Below are 18,067 nucleotides of genomic sequence, written 5' to 3' on the forward strand. Positions count from 1 at the left end.
GCACCAACACAACCAGCCTGAAAACAATGACCAGAAGACACTGCAGTCATTTTCATTATTCTTAGCAATGATTTAGGAATCCTTGTGAGTAAGTATTGTTTGCCTATTCAGTTCATGAAAATAAATAGCTAGCCAGCTACTTAACCCTGTTGCCCAAAGCTAGCATTATAAGCAGCGAGCTAGTTTCGTCTGGGAAGTGAGGCTCTACTGGACTGGGTTATGTTGTGAAGCTAGCCACAATAAGGATTAGGCACAATAGTGGAATTTGAAGTTTGCCTTCAAAATAAAAGTACCTATTTAAATGTGATGCAGAAGGTTACAATTGGTGGAATCATACCATATTTAGATTTGATCATGTTAAACCAGGTTAGAATGTGAAGCAATGAAATGGGTTATGTCTACTCTGTGACACCCACCGAACAACTGTGAAGAGTTTATGCAAATATTAGCGTTGTCGCTCTTATCGCGGGACTGTGACTGTGTAAAATCACCTCCCCAGTCAGCCTATTTGTTTGTATTGACATATTGCACTGTACAGCTTTACCTAAAGGTTTGGGGGATCAAGGTTTGGGGATCAATGAAATGGGGTATCAGTCTACTCAATACCCAAGTCATTTTTTCCCAACGTCTTTCTCAGCATTATCAGACTCAAACATCCACACATGATTGTTTTTCCTCTGCAATAGTGTTCAATAAACACAGGTTGACAATAAATGTGGTTCAATTCAGTTGTTTCAGTCCCGCAATAAGAGCTACAACGCTAATGTTCTCTGGGTGTAACTGAGTAGACTGATACCCCATGTCATTGATCCATAATCCATAGTTAAGGCTGTACAGTGAAATAAGTATGCCCCCAATGCAATTCTAAAGTATAATACATCCAGTGTGATTTCAAAAGATTTGTCAAATTAAGTATTTTGTTGATTTTATATAACATGCCAACCTCCTTTAGCATAATATATTCAAATATCGCATAATTCTACTATTTGTATTCATTTGCATCACTGTCGATGACATACTTTTACTTTGAAGGCTAACCGCAAAGTCCACTATTGTGGCTAGCTTCACATAATGGTCAGACCACCATTAATCAAATGAGAACTGTCTTATAAATTTGGGTTATTTTAGATGAGGACACCGAGCTATATAGTTAGCTAGCTAACTATAGCTAATGAAACAGATTGTTGCTTTGCTATGTTTTTGGTGAAGAACATTGTTTGCATCCATGAGCTAGCTTTTGTTTTTAATGACCAGCACTGCAGCACTTTTGTTATTGACCAAATACTTATTTTCCACCATAATTTGCAAATAAATAAAAAATAAAAAATTCTCATTAAAAATCCTACAATGTGATTTTCTGGATTTTTTTCTCCTAATTTTGTCTGTAATAGTTGAAGTGTACCTATGATAAATTACAGGCCTCTCATCTTTTTAAGTGGGAACTTGCACAATTGGTGGCTGACTAAATACTTTTTTGCCCCACTGTATTTAACTGTACTAGAATGCTTAAAAGGCCGCAAAACATTTAAATATCCGGTATGTTTTTTTTTTTTTTGGAAAGGAAAATATCGATATCGGCCCAAAAGTCATAACGGTGCATCACTAATTAAAACACCTAGGATTTTTCTTTATGGAAAAATACACGTTTCAAAATGTAGACTAATCGATTGGTCGAAAGAACAGACAACTCTCGGTCGACCCAAGATTTTTTTTTTTTATCGGACGGCCCTAGTAGAATGTGACTTTGGCTTAATAAGGGTGAAAGCATAACAATCTGAACCTTTTACCTTTTGCATTGAAGAATATAACCTACATGGATTCCAGTCCTTGGGTTTACCTTTGAAGGTCTGACCATGATTTTAACCTAGTGACCTATTCCAGTTGGCTGAATGGCTCTGTAAGAACATGGCAGCTGTAAAAACAGGATTCTCTGGCCAGATGACCTCCAGATCAACAGGAAATATCACTGACCGCCAGAGACCCGCCGTGGACATGTTTCATAGTTGTCTCTAACTGACAGAATGGAGCACCCCTGGTGCTTGTGAATTCTCCTCAGAGATCACTGCCACTATCAACTGTAATTTTCTTCCATTTCATTTCTGATACAGATCTTTTTCATGTTAACATGTTACTGATTTGAGGAAGGAAGTGCAGGATGATTAAACAAAAAAAAAGTAAATGAAAGCTGTGCAAAACAACCCCTGTCATTCCTCTTTCGTCTCTGAAACATGAATTTAGATACAGCGTACCATCCAGCTTTGCAGAACTAGGCCTGTAAGACTGCTCATTAAGTCAGTGTAGTTAAACATGGTGCGCTTTAAAGCATTTTGTGAATACGAAGCCTGTTAAGTCCTGCACAGCTACTCTCTAGTGAAGCCAGAGAGGGAGGGGTGTGCCGTGCCCCTCTATAGCTGGGCTATTGCGGTGGTCCCTCATGGCCTTGGCTGAGACTGAGGTCTCATGGGAGAGGGGGAGTATGGGTACTAGTAGTAGTCCTGTGTCCTGCTCCGTGCCATCTCTGCTGTAACTAACTGTTGTTCTGTGCTGTGACTAAATGCCTCTGGCTATCTGGCATTATACAGAGACTGAGAGAAATCACTCGTGTACTGCTCACAGCACATTCTGGAGATGAAAGATGAAAGAAATGAAATGGCAGGGCTCCTATTCAACTCACAATGTTATATTTGATTTACTGAATGTCATCGCTATGCAGCGCGGGACCCATGCTCTTTGGAAAGGACACGCATTGAATTTCATAAAAACATTTTGAAGGGAACAGCTACAGTATACGCAGTGTGTACAAAACATTAGGAGCACCTTACTAATATTGAGTTGCACCCACTTTTGCCCTCAGAACAGCCTCAATTCACCGGAGCATGGAGTCTACAAGGTGTCGAAAGCATTCAACAGGAATGCTGGCCGATGTTGACTCCAATGCTTCCCTCGGTTGTCAAGTTGGCTGTATGCCCTTTGGGTGGTGGACCGTTCTTTATACACACTGGAAACTGTTGAGTAGTTCTTGACACTCAAACCGGTTGGCCTGGCACCTACTACCATACCCCTTTCAAAGGCACTTAAATCTCTTCTCTTGCCCATTCACCCTCAGAATGGCACACAAAGTGTTGAAGTGGATTTAACAAGTGAAATCAATAAGGGATAATAGCTTTCACCTTTATTTACCTGGTCTGTCATGGAAAGAGCATCTGTTCCTAATGTTTTGTACACTCAGTGTATGTAGGGAGAGCAGCCTTTTGACAAATGACTCTGATTCTTACCTTTTTGATAAGGTTATTAAATGGAGAAGACAAGCTTGTCCTGTTGTATTTGCCCAATGTCTGGATACATGACTGGTTTGGCAGACACGGTCTGCTTCTCTACTACTACTAGAGACGGTCTGCTTCTCTACTACTACCCCCCCCCCCCCCCCCCAAATCTAACATAAAGGTCACACAAATGATAGTGCAGTTCAATTACCTTTTTGTTGTTACCTTTCAGCTATGTTGTAGATTGAAGAGTGTTGGGCCATCTGTTTGACCGGTCACCTGTACCGGTCTCTGACCTGTGCCCTCTCCTCTCCATAGAGCTGCCAGAGAACTGGACAGACACGCGCGGGAGACCCTGCTGGAGGGCATGGTGTTCCAGCTCAAGTACCTGGGCGTCACGCTGGTGGAGCAGCCCAAAGGAGAAGAGCTCTCCGCAGCCGCCGTCAAGAGGATTGTGACCACGGTCAGCACCACACACACTTGACCTTCTACACACTTGACCTTCCCAGGCATTCTACACCCTATCCCCCCCCCAAAAAACAAAAACCTCCCCTTCTAAAGGGTCTTTTGACAACTTTCCCTAATACAGTGGATTGATCTATTCCGATACCCCTACCACCACAGTATAAAACAGTCCCATTTACTTTCCCATTCAAGTTGTCGCCATCATGAAAGCCAACCTTTTGCAACAGCCATTTAACCCAGATGCAATTAGTTGTGATGCATCCGAGTGTTGCTCTGGCCAGGTGTATTGTACAGTAACAGGAAGGTGTACTGTTATTAAATCTGGCAGCTCCACAGTATATAGGGCCCGGGGCGTATATAGGGCCCGGGGCACACAGGACAGAGTCCCAGAGGTGATTGACACTTTATTTCTTTCCAATTTTGTGCACATTCCTGTTAATGACGATTTCTCCTTTGCCAAGATAATCTATCCACCTGACAGGTGGGGAATATCAAGAAACTGATTAAACGGCATGATCATTACACAGGTGCACCTTGTGCTGGGGACAATAAAAGGCCACTCTAAAATGTGCATTTGTGTCACTCAACACAATGCCACGTTTTGAGGGAGAGGCAATTGGCATACTGACTGCAGGAATGTCCACGAGCTGAATTTAATGTTTACCAATGTCTACCATAAGCCAAACTCCAATGTAATTGTTGAGAATTTTACAGTATGTGCAATTGGATTCACAACTGCAGACCACGTGTGTGGCAGAGGGGTTTTCTGACATCAACGTTGTGAACAGAGTGCCCCATGGTTGTGGTGGGGTTATGGTATGGGCAGGCATAAGCTATGGACAACAAACACATGCATTTCACTTTTTGGCAATTTGAATGCACAGAGATACCGTGATGAGATCCTGAGGCCCATTGTCGTGCCATTTATCCGTCGCCATCACCTCATGTTTCAGCATGATAATGCACGGCCCCATGTCACAAGGATCTGTACACAATTCCTGGATGCTGAAAATGTCCAGCATACTCAGACATGTCACTCATTGAGCATATTTGGAATGCTCTGAATCGACGTGTACGACAGCGTGTTCCAGCTCCCTCCATTTGAAGAGTGGGACAACGTTCCACAGTCCACAATCCGTATACACTGCTCAAAAAAATAAGGGACACACAAACAACAATGTAACTCCAAGTCAATCACACTTCTGTGAAGTCAAACTGTCCACTTTGGAAGCAACACTGATTGACAATACATTTCACATGCTGTTGTGCAAATGGAATAGGCAACATGTGGAAATTATAGGCATTTAGCAAGACATCCCCAATAAAGGAGTGGTTCTGCAGGTGGTGACCACAGACCACTTCTCAGTTCCTATGCTTCCTGGCTGATGTTTGTCACTTTTGAACGCTGGCAGTGCTTTCACTCTAGTGGTAGCATGAGACTGAATCTACAACCCACACAACTGGCTCAGGTAGTGCAGCTCATCCAGGACGGTACATCAGTGCGAGCTATGGCAAGAAGGTTTGCTGTGTCTGTCAGCGTAGTGTCCAGAGCATGGAGGCGCTACCAGGAGACAGGCCAGTACATCAGGAGACGTGGAGGAGGCCGTAGGAGGGCAACAACCCAGCAGCAGGACCGCTATCTCCACCTTTGTGCAAGGAGGAGCACTGCCAGAGCCCTGCAAAATGACCACCAGCAGGCCACAAATGTGCATGTCTGCTCAAACGGTCAGAAGCAGACTCCATGAGGGTGGTATGAGGGCCCGACGTCCACAGGTGGGGGTTGTACTTACAGCCCAACACTGTGCAGGACGTTTGGCATTTGCCAGAGAACACAAAGATGGGTAAATTTGCCACTGGTGCCCTGTGCTCTTCACAGATGAAAGCAGGTTCACACTGAGCACATGTGACAGTCTGGAGACGCCGTGGAGAACGTTCTGCTGCCTGCAACATCCTCCAGTATGACCGGTTTGGCGGTGGGTCAGTCATGGTGTGGGGTGGCATTTCTTTGGGGGGCCGCACAGCCCTCCATGTGCTCGCCAGAGGTAGCCTGACTGCCATTAGGTACCAAGATGAGATCCTCAGACCCCTTGTGAGACCATTTGCTAGTGCGGTTGGCCCTGGGTTCCTCCTAATGCAAGACTATGCTAGACCTCATGTGGCTGGAGTGTGTCAGCAGTTCCTGCAAGAGGAAGGCATTGATGCTATGGACTGGCCCGCCCGTTCCCCAGACCTGAATCCAATTCTGGGACATCAGGTCTCGCTCCACCAACACCACGTTGCACTACAGACTGTCCAGGAGTTGGCGGAGGCTTTAGTCCACGTCTGCCTCAGGAGACCATCCACCACCTCATCAGGAGCATTCCCAGGCGTTGTAGGGAGGTCATACAGGCACGTGGAGGCCACACACATTACTGAGCCTCATTTTGACTTGTTTTAAGGACATTACATCAAAGTTGGATCAGCCTGTAGTGTGGTTTTCCACTTTAATTTTGAGTGTGACTCCAAATCCAGACCTCCATGGGTTGATAAATTTGATTTCCATTGATCATTTGTGTGATTTTGTTGTCAGCACATTCAACTATGTAAATATTTAATAAGAGTATTTCATTCATTCAGATCTAGGATGCGTTATTTTAGTGTTCCCTTTATTTTTTTGAGCAGTGTATTTTAGTTCACTATAGATGTGTACTTATAGCACATACTTGCACACTGGCAAAGTCACAGGTTTGAGGTTGCATGAGTATCATTAACCTATTTGCCCTCTCACCCTCTTTCTTCTAGGCCAAAGCCAGTGGCAAGAAACTCCAGAAAGTGACATTAAAAGTGTCCCCTCGAGGAATCATCCTCTATGACTATGCCTCTAACCAGCTGATCGAGAACATATCCATTTACAGGTTAGTCTCACTCAGAGAAGGGGTGCCCCAAATTTTAAGTTCTTAATTTTCAACTTCCAATAAAACACGTTGTTTCCCCCCAGAATCCCCCTTCCACTCTCATCCATCACTTTGAGACTGAGTGTTGGGATTTGCGGTGATGAAGGGTGGATGGGTGGATAGCGCTTTCCATCAATGTCCTCTCCCTCAGGAGGCCTCAACAACAGCTGTGTGTCTGAGCTTTAACCTGGGGTGTGAGCACTCAGAAACAGGCACGTGCGATAGCACACACACCCTCAATTTCACCTTACAAAATCAGTGTGACTTGTTATTGCTTAGGCCAACCTTGAATCGCTTGCCACATTTTATTTTTAATTATTTTTTCACCTTGATTTAACCAGGTAGACTAGTTGAGAACAAGTTCTCATTTGCAACTGCGACCTGGCCAAGATAAAGCATAGCAGTGTGAACAGACAACACGAGTTACACATGGAGTAAACAATTAACAAGTCAATAACACAGTAGAGAAAAAAGGGGAGTCTATATACAATGTGTGCAAAAGGCATGAGGAGGTAGGCGAATAATTACAATATTGCAGATTAACACTGGAGTGATAAATGATCAGATGATCATGTACAGGTAGAGATATTGGTGTGCAAAAGAACAGAAAAGTAAATAAATAAAAACTGGGGATGAGGTAGGTGAAAATGGGTGGGCTATTTACCAATAGATTATGTACAGCTGCAGCTATCGGTTAGCTGCTCAGATAGCTGATGTTTGAAGTTGGTGAGGGAGATGAAAGTATCCAACTTCAGCGATTTTTGCAATTCGTTCCAGTCACAGGCAGCAGAGTACTGGAACGAAAGGCGGCCAAATGAGGTGTTGGCTTTAGGGATGATCAGTGAGATACACCTGCTGGAGCGCGTGCTACACCTGCTGGAGCGCGTGCTACGGATGGGTGTTGCCATCGTGACCAGTGAACTGAGATAAGGCGGAGCTTTACCTAGCATGGCCTTGTAGATGACCTGGAGCCAGTGGGTCTGGCGACGAATATGTAGCGAGGGCCAGCCGACTAGAGCATACAAGTCGCAGTGGTGGGTAGTATAAGGTGCTTTAGTGACAAAACAGATGGCACTGTGATAAACTGCATCCAGTTTGCTGAGTAGAGTGTTGGAAGCAATTTTGTAGATGACATCGCCGAAGTCGAGGATCGGTAGGATAGTCAGTTTTACTAGGGTAAGCTTGGCAGCGTGAGTGAAGGAGGCTTTGTTGCGGAATAGAAAGCAGACTCTTGATTTGATTTTCGATTGGAGATGTTTGATATGGGTCTGGAAGGAGAGTTTGCAGTCTAGCCAGACACCCTAGGTACTTATAGGTGTCCACATATTCAAGGTCGGAACCATCCAGTGTGGTGATGCTATTCGGGCATGCGGGTGCAGGCAGCGATCGGTTGAAAAGCATGCATTTGGTTTTACTAGCGTTTAAGAGCAGTTGGAGGCCACGGAAGGAGTGTTGTGTCATTGAAGCTCGTTTGGAGGTTAGATAGCAGTGTCCAATGACGGGCCGAAAGTATATAGAATGGTGTCGTCTGCGTAGAGGTGGATCAGGGAATCGCCCGCAGCAAGAGCAACATCATTGATATATACAGAGAAAAGAGTCGGCCCGAGAATTGAACCCTGTGGCACCCCCATAGGCTGCCAGAGGACCGGACAGCATGCCCTCCGATTTGACACACTGAACTCTGTCTGCAAAGTAATTGGTGAACCAGGCAAGGCAGTCATCCGAAAAACCGAGGCTACTGAGTCTGCCGATAAGACTATGGTGATTGACAGAGTCGAAAGCCTTGACAATGTCGATGAAGACGGCTGCACAGTACTGTCTTTTATCGATGGCGGTTATAATGTCGTTTAGTACCTTGAGTGTGGCTGAGGTGCACCCGTGACCGGCTCGGAAACCAGATTGCATAGCGGAGAAGGTACGGTGGGATTCGAGATGGTCAGTGACCTGTTTGTTGACTTGGCTTTCGAAGACCTTAGATAGGCAGGGCAGAATGGATATAGGTCTGTAACAGTTTGGGTCCAGGGTGTCTCCCCCTTTGAAGAGGGGGATGACTGCGGCAGCTTTCCAATCCTTGGGGATCTCAGACGATATGAAAGAGGTTGAACAGGCTGGTAAATAGGGGTTGCGACAATGGTGGCGGATAGTTTCAGAAATAGAGGGTCCAGATTGTCAAGCCCAGCTGATTTATACGGGTCCAGGTTTTGTAGCTCTTTCAGAACATCTGCTATCTGGTTTTGGGTAAAGGAGAACCTAGAGGCTTGGGCGAGGAGCTGCGGGGGGGAGGGGGGGAAGCTGTTGGCCGAGGTAGGAGTAGCCAGGTGGAAGGCATGGCCAGCCGTTGAGAAATGCTTGTTGAAGTTTCCCTAGCCTCAGTGCAGTGGGCAGCTGGGAGGAGGTGCTCTTGTTCTCCATGGACTTCAGTGTCCCAGAACTTTTTGGAGTTGGAGCTACAGGATGCAAACTTCTGCCTGAAGAAGCTGGCCTTAGCTTTCCTGACTGACTGCGTGTATTCAAATCAAATCAAATCAAATTTATTTATATAGCCCTTCGTACATCAGCTGATATCTCAAAGTGCTGTACAGAAACCCAGCCTAAAACCCCAAACAGCAAACAATGCAGGTGTAAAAGCACGGTGGCTAGGAAAAACTCCCTAGAAAGGCCAAAACCTAGGAAGAAACCTAGAGAGGAACCGGGCTATGTGGGGTGGCCAGTCCTCTTCTGGCTGTGCCGGGTAGAGATTATAACAGAAAATGACCAAGATGTTCAAATGTTCATAAATGACCAGCATGGTCAAATAATAATAAGGCAGAACAGTTGAAACTGGAGCAGCAGCACAGTCAGGTGGACTGGGGACAGCAAGGAGCCATCATGTCAGGTAGTCCTGGGGCACGGTCCTAGGGCTCAGGTCCTCCGAGAGAGAGAAAGAAAGAGAGAATTAGAGAGAGCATATGTGGGGTGGCCAGTCCTCTTCTGGCTGTGCCGGGTGGAGATTATAACAGAACGTGGCCAAGATGTTCAAATGTTCATAAATGACCAGCATGGTTGAATAATAGTAAGGCAGAACAGTTGAAACTGGAGCAGGAGCATGGCCAGGTGGACTGGGGACAGCAAGGAGTCCTCATGTCAGGTAGTCCTGGGACATGGTCCTAGGGCCCAGGCCAGTTGAAACTGGAGCAGCAGCATGGCCAGGTGGACTGGGGACAGCAAGGAGTCATCATGTCAGGTAGTCCTGGGGCATGGTTCTAGGGCTCAGGTCCTCCGAGAGAGAGAAAGAAGGAGAGAAGGAGAGAATTAGAGAACGCACACTTAGATTTACACAGGACACCGAATAGGACAGGAGAAGTACTCCAGATAAACAAACTGACCCTAGCCCCCCGACACATAAACTACTGCAGCATAAATACTGGAGGCTGAGACAGGAGGGGTCAGGAGACACTGTGGCCCCATCCGAGGACACCCCCGGACAGGGCCAAACAGGAAGGATATAACCCCACCCACTTTGCCAAAGCACAGCCCCCACACCACTAGTATTGGTTCCTGACTTCGCTGAACAGTTGCATATCGCGGGGACTGTTCGATGCTAGTGCAGTCCGCCACAGGATGTTTTTGTGCTGGTCGAGGGCAGTCAGGTCTGGAGTGAACCAAGGGCTGTATCTGTTCTTAGTTCTGTTCTTAGGTTACCGCATATGTGGGAGGTGGGACAAAGGAGGTATCAGGGGTATGAGGAGTGGGACTAGGGGCTCCATTGTGAACTAAAACAATGATAACTAACCTGAGCAACAGTATACAAGGCATATTGACATTTGAGAGAGACATACAGCGAGGCATACAATAATCACAGGTGTTGAATTGGGAAAGCTAGCTAAAACAGTGGGTGAGACAACAGCTAATCAGCTAGCACAACAACGAAGGGGGCGGCAGGTAGCCTAGTGGTTAGAGCATTGAACTACTAACCGAAAGGTTGCAAGATCGAATCCCTGAGCTGACAAGGTAAAAATCTGTTGTTCTGCCCCTGAACAAGGCAGTTAACCCATTGTTCCTAGGCCGTCATTGAAAATAAGAATTTGTTCTTAACTGACTTGCCTGACTTGCCTGGGGTCTGCCCAGGTCTTACCTAGTGGCATAGACAGTACATACTACTGGTATATGTATGCCCCCAGGCTTTTAGTCTAAACACTCCCAAGGTGCCTTCCCCCCGTGAACAAAAATAAAATTACTAATGTAAAGTGAGCAGTTTCAATAATCAAAAACACAGTCCTTTTGACATACTCTGCAGGACCGGCTAAAAAATACTTTACAACAATTTATACAGACAACTTCAAATCACAGGACATACAAAGAAGCTCTCTCCTCCTAACAAAGGAACACTGGCTTTTCAAGCTGCAGAAGGAGTCGGTAATTGCAGACAGCTGTAACCCCTGACGAGAGGGCGGGGTCAGAGCTCCAATCTGCAATGGGGCCGACCAATCAGCTGCTTTGTACTTCAGGAAGCCATTTCCTGAAATACACAAACTGGGGAACGTAACAGCAACCCGAGGAGGTGTTGGCTCGCTCTCACAGCAACCCGAGGAGGTGTTGGCTCGCTCTCACAGCAACCCGAGGAGGTGTTGGCTCGCTCTCACAGCAACCCGAGGAGGTGTTGGCTCGCTCTCACAGCAACCCGAGGAGGTGTTGGCTCGCTCTCACAGCAACCCGAGGAGGTGTTGGCTCGCTCTCACAGCAACCCGAGGAGGTGTTGGCTCGCTCTCACAGCAACCCGAGGAGGTGTTGGCTCGCTCTCACAGCAACCCGAGGAGGTGTTGGCTCGCTCTCACAGCAACCCGAGGAGGTGTTGGCTCGCTCTCACAGCAACCCGAGGAGGTGTTGGCTCGCTCTCACAGCAACCCGAGGAGGTGTTGGCTCGCTCTCACAGCAACCCGAGGAGGTGTTGGCTCGCTCTCACAGCAACCCGAGGAGGTGTTGGCTCGCTCTCACAGCAACCCGAGGAGGTGTTGGCTCGCTCTCACAGCAACCCGAGGAGGTGTTGGCTCGCTCTCACAGCAACCCGAGGAGGTGTTGGCTCGCTCTCACAGCAACCCGAGGAGGTGTTGGCTCGCTCTCACAGCAACCCGAGGAGGTGTTGGCTCGCTCTCACAGCAACCCGAGGAGGTGTTGGCTCGCTCTCACAGCAACCCGAGGAGGTGTTGGCTCGCTCTCACAGCAACCCGAGGAGGTGTTGGCTCGCTCTCACAGCAACCCGAGGAGGTGTTGGCTCGCTCTCACAGCAACCCGAGGAGGTGTTGGCTCGCTCTCACAGCAACCCGAGGAGGTGTTGGCTCGCTCTCACAGCAACCCGAGGAGGTGTTGGCTCGCTCTCACAGCAACCCGAGGAGGTGTTGGCTCGCTCTCACAGCAACCCGAGGAGGTGTTGGCTCGCTCTCACAGCAACCCGAGGAGGTGTTGGCTCGCTCTCACAGCAACCCGAGGAGGTGTTGGCTCGCTCTCACAGCAACCCGAGGAGGTGTTGGCTCGCTCTCACAGCAACCCGAGGAGGTGTTGGCTCGCTCTCACAGCAACAGCACAGCCCGAGGAGGTGTTGGCTCGCTCTCACAGCAACCCGAGGAGGTGTTGGCTCGCTCTCACAGCAACCCGAGGAGGTGTTGGCTCGCTCTCACAGCAACCCGAGGAGGTGTTGGCTCGCTCTCACAGCAACCCGAGGAGGTGTTGGCTCGCTCTCACAGCAACCCGAGGAGGTGTTGGCTCGCTCTCACAGCAACCCGAGGAGGTGTTGGCTCGCTCTCACAGCAACCCGAGGAGGTGTTGGCTCGCTCTCACAGCAACCCGAGGAGGTGTTGGCTCGCTCTCACAGCAACCCGAGGAGGTGTTGGCTCGCTCTCACAGCAACCCGAGGAGGTGTTGGCTCGCTCTCACAGCAACCCGAGGAGGTGTTGGCTCGCTCTCACAGCAACCCGAGGAGGTGTTGGCACATTGAGGACAAAATTACAATCATGTTGCTTAACTCTCCATCACACTGGAGCACAACAGTTTTCTCTGAGGCTGTGGGATCTTCAACACTAACTATTTAGCTGTGACTCAATGTAAGGATTTTGGTTCAATTTAAAGCAAACATTGTCATTCACTGAGGTCCTCCTCTCCAGTCATCTGCTAGAGAAGATGGATGAGCAGTAAATGAAATGTATTTACCTAGACGCCCAATTTCACAATGCTCTCACTCTTAACATCTGTCGTAAATCTCACAACATCGCGCAGTGCAGCTGTTGGCTTTTATAGCAGAGAAATGTTTTTTTTTTTTTACATGTTACATTTTTATATCACTGAGTCATTAGTTAACTAGACGTGTGATCTCTGCAGAGTGATGTTCAGAGTTTGAGCAGTAGGGTGCTGATGTAGAGGAACGGGGAGGGCAGATTGCGGTCATTCATTACCCAACCCACCTGTCAATGAGGTCTCGGGGTGATATGATGTCATGTCTCAGAACATTTACAGAACAGAGCATGTTCCAATGTTAGAGTAGACCTGCACTTAAGAGGCAAGATCCAATCCAATAATACTGAAACACCACAGGGCTGGGCGGACAGACACAGCAGGGATCACACAGTCGTCTTGGCTAAAACTAATGGAGCCGAGGTACACTGGGGACATACCACAGACGAATGTCCTTAAAGTTAAAATTCAAAGCCTGGATCTTTTGATTGGGTCTCCGCCTGCACGCTAGGGTGTGTGTGTGAAATGTGATGGGTTTATTTAATGTGGAAATGAAAGATTTAAGTGTCTAAATCTGATTGTGGTGGGCTTAAAGGCTTAGTGAAGATGAAGTTGCGTGATAGCCCTGCCCAATCCGTAGGGACACTTTTTTATTAAAACTAGTTTGTCTCTGTGACTCCCCCTCAGGATATCCTACTGCACAGCAGACAAGATGCACGACAAAGTGTTTGCCTACATCGCCCAGAGCCAACAGAATGAAACCCTGGAGTGTCACGCCTACCTCTGCACCAAGAGGAAAGTGGTGAGTCTGTGTGTCTCTGTGGCCCCTCTTCCAAATAGTATCTCTCCCAGGGGGTGGCTTTGTGAATGAGTGTGCCACTCCCTCTCTTTCCTTCCCCTTGCTAATTTAGCTCTGGTCCAACGGCTACACTTCCTCCCAGCTACATAAACAACCAGTAAGGAAGAGGAAGTTGAATTGAGTAGTAGGGACCAACACTGTCACGTGGGTTAATGTTCCCTTATTAGGTGTTTAGTTGAGGAGTTTCCTCTGGAGGCCGGCGACCCCTCCCTCTGTTAGTCTCTAGTTCTGCTCTTATCTGTCTTCAATGGGTTTTCCTCTCCCATCTTAAAACACTTAACCAATATCTTGTATGTCATATTTACTGTGCTTTTTTTCCTCTACCTCTCGCTCCCTCTCTTCCCCCCCCTCAGGCCCAGGCAGTGACGTTAACAGTGGCCCAAGCCTTCAGAGTGGCGTTTGAGTTCTGGCAGGCTGCCAAAGAAGGTACGCGTGGTCACCCCGGATGACTGGAGAAGTGTGACGAATGTCTCATTCTTTGAGTGTAACTGTTCTTATCCTCCTCTTCTCTCTCTCACCTCCCCCTTACTCTTTCATTATTTCACTCGGTGCCTCTCGGCCTATGTTCTCTCTAGTACACATTTAAAGGGAAACTTTGAGATTTTGGTCGTTTGTATGTCTCCGTGAGCAATTTCGAGATGATTGGAGTTAGCTCAGTGCAATTGCTAAAAGTCTCTCGGTACAATGGCCATTAAAATCAGGGAAATGGACAACTACTCCAAAGCTGGGTGGTTGGTCTTTTTCTTCTTCTTCTTTTTACCCCAATTGTGAGTCGCCCCACGGACCTCCTGGTCGCGGCCGGTTACGACAGAGCCTGGGTGCGAACCCAGAGTCTCTGGTGGCGCAGCTGGCGCTGCAGTACAGCGCCCTTAACCACTGCGCCACCCGGGAGGCCCCCGGTTGGTCATTTCAACATTGTCTCAATGGCGCTGCCTGTGTGCTCAGATGCCACAATGGCCAAATTACAATCCACCCAGCTTCAAAGTAGTTAGGTCTGTTTCCCCGATTTTGAGAGGAGCTGGCTACTGTACCTGGAGACTTCAAGCAATTACACTAGGCTAACGATATGCTAACTTCAATCATTTTCAAACCGCATGCAGAGACATACAAATGGTATCCATGAGTTTGTCTGACTCTGGGTAAGTACAAAAACGACCTAAATCTCAATCTCGCAGTATCCCTTTAAATCCCTCCTCACTGCATGTAGATGTTCTGTACAGCAGCTGAATGAGGGAGGATGGAGTGCGTTTGCTCAATCCCACCATAGTTCCTCTACAATGTAGCAACATAAATTCCCCTGTCCTCCCCGGCCTTGGCCCTGACCCCTCAGAGGCATGTGAAATGGTGGATCTCTGCTAGGCCGCTCCCACCTTTCAGTTAGCTCCCCAACAGGAATGTCCACATTGATTAAAACAGTCCCTCTGTGGGAACAACCAGGCCAGAAAGGGAAACTTTGTTTTGTTCAGTAAACCCTCTTAATTTAGGGCAGATTACTCTGGTTAAAGGCTGATATTGACAGGAGCTCAGTGAGATGTAGCCTGAGGACTAGGTGAGAAGGCTTGTCAATCTGCCGTGTTTCCTGTGTTATTACTGTGAAAACATGAGGGCAGAAAAGGGGGAGATGGAAGTCGCCAAATAGATGAAGTCTACTCCTTAAAACTGACTGGAAATATTTAGATTTTAGTCCATTTGAATTATTTACTAAGTACACTTTTTTTCTGTTGCGCACACACACACACACACAGATTACTGTAAAGACCGACATCCAGCCCCTAGGGTACTCGCTCCTGCTAAACGGATGAACACTGAAAGTGCTGTGTAAGGAAGGTTGTCACACACCCATGTATGGTTCTCATAAGGTCAGCAGAACACGTCTGTCATTTACTGCATGTATGACTTGTATGTAAATGAGAACTCCTGGGTGTATACTATACATGTGGGTGTCAGTATAATTCTTCCTCTTCAATCTTTCATATAACACACCCTCTCTAACTGTTGTCTTCTGAACATAGCGGCAGGAGTGGCAGCGTAGCCTAGTGGTTAGAGCGTTGGACTAGTAACCGGAAGGTTGTGAGTTCAAACCCCCGAGCTGACAAGGTACAAATCTGTCGTTCTGCCCCTGAACAGGCAGTTAACCCACTGTTCCCAGGCCGTCATTGAAAATAAGAATATGTTCTTAACTGACTTGCCTGGTTAAATAAAGGTAAAAAATATATAAATAAATAGCACCCTAGAATCAGTTCTCGTTTGATACAAAATGTCTCATCATCAGGATTCAGTTGCAACAAGCAGTTATTTTTTGTTACTAGATGTTTTGTTGTGACTATCTGGTCTGGCACCTAGATCCTTTGTAAAGTTTCTGGATTATTTTTTGTCAAAACCCTCCACCCATTCCCCTCTTTCTGTTTGTCACTGTCGGAGAGGAGGAGGAGGAGGAGGGAGAGAGAAGGAGGAGTGAGAGGGGAGGAAGGAGAGAGTCTGACAATGGTAGTTAAGTCCCGTCTGCCAGCTGGGTCCCTGTGCAATTGATCCAGTCTCACTGAGAGTGAAGGAGAGGTTATCTATTCATTCCTTTACACTTCCCACCCTTTCATTTACACTCCCGTTTTTTGTGGTTTTGGACAGGTTGTTTACAGCAGAGCCTTTTGGTAGTGTTTTAATTCAGATGCATTTCCATTTGATTGTATTATTTTCCAGAGATCAAGGCACTGGACTATTTTATATGTTCTGTGTTCTGCTCCACATTTCAGAAATTAATATTAAAGCTGAAAAGGAGTGCAGGCTTTCCCCCGCTCTCTCGCTCACTGCCCTCGTGCCTCATCAGAGTTCACATACTCAGAGCCATAAGGACTGCTAACCCCTCTGATTTCCTGGGCTGCCTTTTCGTCTTGTTCTACACAATGTGGCTGATGAGGGAGTGGAGTAGAAAGAAGTGATGCTTTGGGGAGCTATCAAAGGGAGTAGTCATGTTCTCTTGTGGCAGAAGGAGAGCAAACTAACAATCGTAGTCTGCTCCGTGAGTTACATGTCCCCTGATGATTGTGGGTAGGAACATCAGGGTGGTTGTCTCTTTGCTGTACACCACTGCATCCATCCCTCTGCCCCAACCGACCACACACAACCCCACCATATTTCTCCAAACTGCATCTGTGACCCACATCCTTATAAGATCTAATCTCTATGCACGAGAAGCAATCATTTGAAGTGTATTTGAAGTAGACACAACTAGCTAGTATAGCTTTGATATTGACTGTGTGAACTCTCAATATTTTTGGAATGCCTTATGGCATTCTCTCACACCCTGTCACGGGGTTATCCCCGTGCAGTGTTGCCACCGGAGGGGAAAGAGGGCACAGCCACCCAGGGAATAGTTTGGAACCCAGCCACCACTCAGCCACCTTGGCTCTCTTGGGGAATGGGACGCAGTGCATGAGTTTTGATGCCTCTGCTGGACAATGTCGAAGGAGTCCTAAAAGGGACTTCATGTAACTATTGTCCTTGGGGGACAAGCTGACATGTGCTTTTAATCGCCACAGAAATTAATGGAGGCATGAGTTACAGTAGGTCAGCAGCCAGGCCTTTTGCGTATGGTCAGACCTGCAGGCAGACTGCGTATGGTCAGACCTGCAGGCAGACTGCGTATGGTCAGACCTGCAGGCAGACTGCGTATGGTCAGACCTGCAGGCAGACTGCGTATGGTCAGACCTGCAGGCAGACTGCGTATGGTCAGACCTGCAGGCAGACTGCGTATGGTCAGACCTGCAGACGTATGTGTGTATGCTTGAGCAAGAACCTCCCCTTTCACCATGGGGGCAAGAAAACATGCATGCAATGCATAAACATAGTGGATACTGAGGTGTGTGTAGAGACCCACCTAATGTGAACATGTAGACCAGTGTTCCCCAACTCCAGTCCTCCAGTACCCCCAACAGCAGCACACACTTTTTTTTGTAGCCCCAGACAAACTCACCCGATTCGACTCATTGAAGGATTGATGATTAGTTGAATAAGGTGTTTGTCCGGGCCTACAACAAAAATGCGTTGTGTTGGGGGCACTGGAGGACTGGAGTTGGGGTGTTGGGAGGACTGGTGTTGGGAGGACTGGTGTTGGGAGGACTGGAGTTGGGGTGTTGGGAGGACTGGAGTTGGGAGGACTGGAGTTGGGAGGACTGGAGTTGGGAGGACTGGAGTTGGGAGGACTGGAGTTGGGAGGACTGGAGTTGGGAGGACTGGAGTTGGGAGGACTGGAGTTGGGAGGACTGGAGTTGGGAGGACTGGAGTTGGGAGGACTGAAGGACTGGAGTTGGGAGGACTGAAGGACTGGAGTTGGGGGACTGAAGGAC

At 47.4% G+C, this 18,067-nt stretch overlaps 1 protein-coding gene across 1 annotated transcript in view; it reads left to right on the forward strand.

The window, feature by feature from the left end:
• The window catches only part of LOC124046379 (low density lipoprotein receptor adapter protein 1-B-like), a 62,216-nt gene that overhangs the window by 31,362 nt on the left and 12,787 nt on the right, over nt 1-18,067 (forward strand). Inside the window, 5 exon segments of the mRNA XM_046366699.1 lie at nt 3,582-3,607; nt 3,610-3,726; nt 6,510-6,622; nt 13,553-13,667; nt 14,078-14,150. Of these exon segments, the coding sequence (XP_046222655.1) occupies nt 3,582-3,607; nt 3,610-3,726; nt 6,510-6,622; nt 13,553-13,667; nt 14,078-14,150 (444 nt within the window).

This window comes from Oncorhynchus gorbuscha, linkage group LG10 (genome assembly GCF_021184085.1).
Source record: "Oncorhynchus gorbuscha isolate QuinsamMale2020 ecotype Even-year linkage group LG10, OgorEven_v1.0, whole genome shotgun sequence".
Taxonomy (NCBI): Eukaryota; Metazoa; Chordata; class Actinopteri; order Salmoniformes; family Salmonidae; genus Oncorhynchus; species Oncorhynchus gorbuscha.